The sequence below is a fragment of the Electrona antarctica genome (genome assembly GCF_951216825.1).
Source record: "Electrona antarctica genome assembly, chromosome: 3".
In the NCBI taxonomy this organism is placed as follows: domain Eukaryota; kingdom Metazoa; phylum Chordata; class Actinopteri; order Myctophiformes; family Myctophidae; genus Electrona; species Electrona antarctica.
The window spans coordinates 31,097,341-31,105,492 of NC_136808.1; the positions used below are offsets into that span (position 1 = coordinate 31,097,341).

An 8,152-nucleotide genomic window follows, 5' to 3' on the forward strand; every position below is an offset into this window, starting at 1 on the left:
GAATATTCAAAGTATTCTTGTGTGGTGAGATGGATATCCAGACAATAGCCTTCAAAGTTCCCTTGAATTTCCTTATGCCATTCCCAAGACTACTAGCCCATGCCTTTACCTGTGCCAGGAAATTTTGAAGTTGAATGTTTTTCACCACCTCATTCTAACTTGTGTCCTTCATTTTTATTGTGTCCAGTGTCATTTTGAAAATCCTAGAATAGGATGGTTCAGTCCAGTGCTGGAAAGTGTTTGTGCTCTTAAATGGAAAGTGTTGAATGTGTTGCAGGAATATTGCAACTTAATATTTGTCTAATGGCTTCCCTCGGTTTTGTAATATATAAATACATCCATATGTGACTGGCCATCTTTGCCATTTACCTATAGCCATGGTCTGCTTTATCTGTTATGTCACAGTTGAGCCTATTGTTGAAATGATGGATATGTATTTACTTTTTCCTCTTTAGACCTCATCCAGACTGATATACGATTACTCGGCATAGTGTGTATCTGCATGGCTTGTCTGGAGATGACAATAGTCTGTGTAGTGAATATTATGGTGTTAGTCACCTGTGGGGCTAATACTGTTAGATCAATAAAGTGCAAGGGCTTCCAGTCCTCATGTAAAAAAGAAGACTTTTACCATCTTGTGACCACCACCACAGCATATTCCATTTCGGTTCTTATTTCTTATATAGTTACTATAAGTCAAACATTGCTTCTCTGTGCTCATTGTTTTTGTTTGACATTGGTCTTGTGTAATCCAGTTTCCTCTGTTATCCAGGAGTATATGGTTAATTTAGACTTTTATGCACAATGTGTCACTTGATGAAAATAACTTATTAGAATTAGTTATTGTCAAATAGCAGTCACTCAACTGCAAAATGTCCTTATGTCTTTTTGTCTAGCGACACGGTCGTGCACCTGAGTGTAAATTAAGCTTAAATCAAAGCAAAATATTAAACAAGGAGGAAATTAATGGCTTTGGTCTTGTTTGGGTTCTCTGGCACTTTTCCTTATTGCTGTACTGTAGTATACTGTCTTAGATTTACTGTATTATTTTTTTCTTTTCTTTTTTTTAGGGGGAAAGGTTTAGGGTGACTTTACTGCAATATTGTGATGAAATAATTTGAAATTGTAAAATTGTACAGAGGTTCACCATTGTAGTCTTTTTTTCTGTCTGATCCCATATAAAGGATTTATTATTTGAGTTTTCTGTCTTTTAAATTGTGGACAACAGAACTGTACAGCTCCAAGAGTTTATCCCTCCCCTCAGCATTTTTTCAGAGCTATGATTAAGACAAATCCTTAAACTGTAAATACATTGTGTTGAAATATGAATGTTACTTCCAAAAAATTATTTGAATGAGTTAACTTAGTCAAGGGCTTCAATTATGATGGAGCCTCTTTTTTGTTTTGTTTTTTAGCTGTGGAAAGGCAAATGTCCTTTTTATCTGAGATGCCTATTTGTTCCTCTTTGGATTCATATGAAAAATGTCACATGTGATCCTTACAAATTCACTTTTTATTCCCTCCTCACCTAAAGGGAAACTCCAGTTTGCACCCTTTTTTATGTAAAATAAAAAAACAAAAATCTCTTCACCTTTTTCTGTATGTGTGTTTTTGATACATTATTTTGTATTGATATTCAAACAGTGTTTCTAATGTTAGGTCCATTTAGCAAAGTAAAAGTTAAAATGGGATAATGTATATTAGCCTCATTCTTCACCAATCACCTACATCAGTGGTTCCCAAAGTGGGGTCCGGGGACCCCCAGGGGTCATTGATTAGTTCCAGGGGGTCCCCAGCTAAATTATAGTTTGGAACCAAATGGACCCTTATATGGGTCTGTAACTCTAAGACCCCTTTTCAGTTCTTTTTGGTTCTTAGTCCATGAGCAAGAGCTCCAAAATTGGAACGTTAATTATGTATTGAGTGGGCAAAACTATACCTATATTAATTTGTTTATAGATAGATAGATAGATAGATAGATCAATATAAGTAAATTAATATATGATAATCGTTCCACAGTAGTAGCGTTTTCATGTTTTCTATTTTTTGCATATTTTCCTATATAATGCCTCATTTGCATATTTAACAATTTCAAATTTGTAGTACAATAAATCATTGTCTTCATGTAAGTAATCAAGTGGGGAAGTTTCATGGTGATAACAATCTAATATAGGTATGGTTTTGTCCACTCAATTCATAACGTTCCAATTCCGGAGCTCTGGCTCATGGACTAAGAACCAAAAAGAACTGAACCGGTTCCCATTGGGAACCAACCGGTGGAAAAGGGGTCTGAGAGGGTCCATTTGGTTCCATTTGTACACTCTGACTCATAGTTAAATTAACATTGATTTTACAATATAAATTTGGGGTCCCAGAGATAGAAATGCCATTCAATGGGGGTCCGTACCGTAGACTAATGCATGTCAAACTGGGGGTCCTTGAAATTAAACAGGTTGAGAATCACTTCTAAAAATGTTCTCTTATGGGGGTCCCTGGCATAGGCTATGTTTTTAAATGGGGGTCCACGGGCTAATAAGTGTCAATTTGGGGGTCCTTGACATGAAAAGGTTTGGGAACCACTGACCCAGAGCCTTAGATATATGGCTCTGCAGTCTGCACTGACCTACAGTGCCAGATTGATCTATTTTTAGTAGCCTGAAATGTTCTTAACCTCAATGGTTGTTGGTTAATGTAGTCCTACTGTCAATGGTCTGTCACTCCACAGACCATGTCTCCTCCCTGGCCACTCCCACATTCCATTCCTTCACACTGCAGTCCCCTTCACTCACCTGTCTCCAACTCCCTCGTCAGCCCACCTGTGAACATTTTGCCAATTTACCTGCTCCCTATTTAACTGGACTGGACTGCACAAGTTCCTGGTTCTTGATTTTGTCTTCTTGAAAGGTTTGAGTTTTGGACTTTATGATTTACTGCCTGGTACTCGAGTTTTGCCTTTTTGGACTTCTTAGATCTATTTTGTATTTTTGAGTTGCTACTTTTTGTTTGTTACTGCCTTGGGCTTAAATAAATCATTGGATTTTGAATCTTGTTTGTGGCTCTGCATTTTTGGGTTCAGTCCTTATATACTCTAAGGTTCAGTCATCCTGCTTTCCTGACACCTACACCGGCCATGTTGAGGAGGACCAACACAGGCGTTTCAATTTGAACAGTCTGATGTAGAACTAATAAGTGTGTTGCATGATTAACTAATTTGTGACGATAATAAAATAAAAATCATGCAAACAATTTGTTCTATTTTTTTTAATGCCTACTTTTTTGGCAAATACAAAAGGTATTTCTGTTATTTGCACTTAAACCCACTGTTCTTTATACCCCCTAACCTAAAACAACACAACACAACAACGAGGTCAAAAGTGCATTAAGAGTGTAATTTGCCCAAAAAGTAAAAGTTACTGAAGTATTAATATACAGTTGCCGATCTCCACCGCTAGTCGGCGATGTTAAACTATGGGGACGTCTGTTTGGTCGTTCACTATATACTTCCGGGAACAACTTCCTTTTTTCTCTTCCACCAGTCCAAGCCAACATGGTGGGTATCCCTAGAAATATGTCACTTCACAATCCTTTTCAATCTTTATATTCTGGCAGGCCATCCAACGTATACAAGCATGGGTGTGCACATACGATGCGTTACCTTATCTGGCTGCTTTATTAACGACTCGTTTAGCCGATTCGAATGTCATATTTATTCCATTTTAACTTGGCCGGTGAAGTTGGGTGAACACTAGAACACCGAAGAGACTTGGGACACATTCAAGCGTCGGAACTTCGGAAGCCATAAACCTGTACTGACGATTTAGAGTTGAAGAACGTATGTTAAGCAAGATGACCACCAACCTGTATGGCTCAGTCGCGAAACATGTTTACTGGCCTGTCTGGTAATATATATTTATCTTGTAACTGTCAAGACGTTCACTAATGTTAGCCCTCTTGGTTAGCATGTAGCCTTGATACAAGACAAGTATACCGTCTTCTTGACCCAAGGCTAGGTTAGCATGTTGGCCCTCAGATGGTGCCATAAGTAAAAGCTGTTAATGGGATTTTTATTGGGTACAGTATTTCACTCCATGATTTGTCCTGCTTGTCAGCAGTGAGTGATGTGATGTGAATCGGATCAGTTAATGAACCTGTGCAGTTTCGTTTGGTTCCCCCCTCTAGGCTAGCAGTGGTTCTCAAAGTTGGAGATAGATTGACATTTCTATTTCACTATGTAAATTGTAGAATAGGTACATTTCAAATGAAAGCACAAGTCAATACAAAAACTGCTACTTTGTGGACGAAACCATGATAAACCACTAAGACTTGTTTACCACAGGGTCCACCATTTTCAATTTATTGGAACAGAGTCCTGGGACCCTCAGGATTCATCGGAGGGGGTTCCATATGGACCCTCCATCAAGTCTGTAAATCTGAGTGTATGAGTACACTTTTGCGGGTCCATTCAATTAAAAGGTTTGACAACCACTGCCCTAAAGAAATTGGTTTGCATGTAGTATGCATGCCCTGCTTGTCAAGGTTTTTACGAAATGAGGTCCGGAAAGATCCCCATTAAACATGAGCAACTGTCATTTTTCCAATTACTGTAATTTGACATGAAACATATGATATTGGCTGATAATGTTGTACTTGCCCTCAGGGTCGTGTCAGGACCAAGACCATTAAGAAGGCGGCCAGGGTCATTATTGAGAAGTATTACACGCGGCTTGGAAATGACTTCCACACCAACAAGAGAGTGTGCGAGGAGATTGCCATCATCCCCAGCAAACCACTGCGCAACAAGATTGCTGGGTAAATATCTCTCTGATTTACTATATGGTCTGACGTCTGAACACGGCATAGCTGTAGTAGCATAATTTGTTTTTCTGTCACTGACCAAACAGGAGGTTTGTGGCAATATTCTCTGTAAGATTACATAGAGAATCAGATGATACTCCACTGTACATGTGCGCCTTGTGTGGACTGTTGAATATAGCCTACCGGCCGCTAAAGCCAGCCAATGACAAATGAGAAGTCACCCGTTTCTCTGCTACCCATTATATCGTATCGATATTTGGCAACAATTTTGAGATATGAAATTTTGTCTATACTCTTCTGAAGTTAAGTCTTCTTTTGCCACAGTAATGTTGTTTTTTGTTTCTTTTGAGGTATTAAAAAGCTCTTACAAGGCATTACATTTGTACTTAAGAAGTGTGCAGATGCCCTGGTCCCAAGGCTGTAACTTGCCAGTCCATCAGCAGTCCTCAGAGAAATACTGGCTTTAAAGTTAAAGTAGCTCAAACACACCTGCATTGTCAGCTTGTTCAGTTCAAAAATCCCTCCACCTGCTGAGAATCTTGGTGTCTTGACTTGGTGTCTTGAAGAAAAATGTTATGTAAATTACTAGTATTTAAAGAGTTTTAAAGGGAACTAGAAAAAGTGCCCTTCTGGGCACAGGTCTCCACCAGGAGGATAGGAGTGTGTGTGATGTTTGGCAAAATGTTTAGGAGTGATATAAACATGTTTGTTTGTTTTTTGCAACAATTTTCTTCATTTTGTTGAGGAAATGCAGAGCCAGATCACTCATAGCATCTCTGAGGATAGAATTCTGGATGAGCAGGACATGTGCAGCATTTTGTACAAAACGGGCCACTCCTGAAGACTTTGGAAGGCAATCTTAGCCAATCAGTGTAGAATCTGAGAAATCAAACAGACTCGTCTTGATCACATGACTACAGAGATCATGTATACCGATTTGCATGAGATTTGGATGAAATCTGTGCGACTAATATAAACAATGTGTTTTGCAGAAATCGGCCTCATGGTGGCGCTATAACCGGCAGATGTGGAGGGATGCAGGGAAAATGTTTCCCATGGCCTCTAGGGAGTGCGCATACAAAGTTGTACACAGATTGATGCAGTTATAGGTAAAAACAGGAATTGCCCTGTTATAGCGCCACCATGAGGCTGGTTTGGAAAATAAATTGTGTCATGTCGTCCTCAGCCTAGTGGAAATGTGCGTGTATAATTTCACGGAAATTGCACACTGTGTTTGTGATTTGTGGCATTTTGTTCAAAACAGACCAATCATGTGAGCTTTGGAAGCGAATCTTAGCCAATCAGGAAGGAAGATGGGAAATGGTGCAGATCCGTGTTGATCACATGACTATGGAGATAGTGTATACCGAATTGTGTGATGTATGGATAAAATGTGTATGAGTAATCTACAGAAATGTGTTTTGTCTAAATCGGCCTCATGGTGGCGCTATAACAGGCCGTTGAGGAATATTTGGGGCAGAGGTTCGTCGTTGGCATCCAGAGAGTGTGTGTGCGCAAAGTTTGGCATGGATCGGGCCAACGGTGCCGGAGATTAGCTGGTAACAGACGGACGGAAGGAAGGACGGACGGACGCACACACACACACACACACGGACGGAGTGCAAAACATACTCTCTCCCCATGCCTTCGGCCTGGTGGAGACAACTAACCAGCCATTAGAAAACTCAATGGAGAGGTGAAAACTGGAGGAAAGACTCTTTCAGAGTAATAAGGTGTGTGTGTGTGTGTGTGTGTGTGTGTGTGTGTGTGTGTGTGTGTGTGTGTGTGTGTGTCAGTTATGTCACTCATCTGATGAAGCGCATCCAGAGGGGCCCAGTGCGAGGCATCTCCATCAAGCTCCAAGAAGAGGAGAGAGAGCGAAGGGATAACTATGTCCCAGAGGTCTGTATCTAAGCAGATGGAAAAAATTTGTGTTTCAGCCCAAACTGCTTATCTCCACTTACCAGTGATCATGTTTGAAGAGGTGCTACATTTTCTTAGGTCTGGATGTTCTAAGGCATCTTGAAAATTATATCTGGGCATCCACAAATGGTTCTTTTAAACGTCTGCAAAATGAGTTTGGAAAATACCAGTAACATTCTCTCCACAGTTAGATTTTTGTATAGCACCAGCAGATTAATCTAAATTATGACCTGTGGTGAGACTGTTAATAGGGAGAAAGACTTTGATATCATCCTTTTTGGCTGTTTTTACTAAATGAGAAGCTCTGAAATGCCTGAAAAATCTCAAATAAGTGTCTTGTTTGTATGTAGCAGATGAGAAGGCTATGAGATGAGTTAAACTACTTTAATCTTGTTTTGCCAGGTTTCTGCTCTAGACCAGGAGCTCATTGAGGTTGATCCAGACACCAAGGAGATGTTGAAGTTGCTGGTAAGCGTGGAACTATCTTGTTTGGCTTTCTCACTAGTTACATTTGGGATCTAATGATCCGCAACATGGATAGAAACGGTCATCTTTATACAGACCAGAAGCGTTATTCTAGAATAATACTTTGTCTGGGTTACTTTTGAGTGTTGACGCAGATGCACTCTGTTTTATCAAGTCTAGCAACACAGCCACTGACTTGACTAGGAGATTTCTGAGCACTTTGTGCTTCCGTTGGTTAACACGTTTCATTGAGATGGTGTTTTCCTTTTCCAGCAGCAATTGGCAGTAACCACACAGTGCCAAAACTACTAGTAACTGGTGTACTGACCATGGTATTAGTATGCTTGACTGAACAGTCAAATTGGTCTGACCTAAACCCAGTGGCGTAACATAATGGTGATAGGCCCCGGTGCAAATATTTTGTTTAGCGTTTGAGCAGATCCACATGGGCACACTCGAGGACGCACGTTTTCAGCCGAGAAAATGGAATCACCGTGGCTCATTTTGGTGCCCCCGGACCCCTGCACTGTGTGGGCCCCGATGCACTGCACCGGTTGCACCGTGGATATTTACGCCACTGCCTAATCCCCATAGAGAATCTATCTTGTATTGTCAAGAAGAAGATGATAGACACCAGACCATAATACAGATGAGCTTAAGGCTGCTATCAAAGCAAATCCTTTTTGAGTGGTCTATATTTGTCACATTACAGCATATGCAATTGAGACCATTAAATATCCCTGTTTGTCTAAATGCTAGTCATAATAATTGTCCGCCTATGATGACTTGTGTATGACTGTATATAAGACGTTAACTCTAGAATATGTTTTTGTCCTAGGACTTTGGTGGCCTTTCCAACCTTCAAGTCACCCAGCCAACTATTGGAATGAACTTCAAAACACCCAGAGGAGTCTAGAAACATGTGAAAAATAAAGAAAGGTGTTTTTAA

The 8,152-nt window shown here is 40.1% G+C and overlaps 1 protein-coding gene across 1 annotated transcript; it reads left to right on the top strand.

The window, feature by feature from the left end:
* The first annotated feature begins 3,399 nt into the window (after positions 1-3,399).
* On the top strand, positions 3,400-8,152 carry LOC306920702 (small ribosomal subunit protein eS17). Its single transcript, XM_079497533.1, has 5 exons — positions 3,400-3,550; positions 4,658-4,809; positions 6,612-6,717; positions 7,141-7,206; positions 8,042-8,152. Exons 1-5 carry the CDS (start codon positions 3,548-3,550, stop codon positions 8,117-8,119), a joined length of 405 nt encoding a protein of 134 aa, XP_079353659.1. The 5' UTR covers positions 3,400-3,547; the 3' UTR covers positions 8,120-8,152.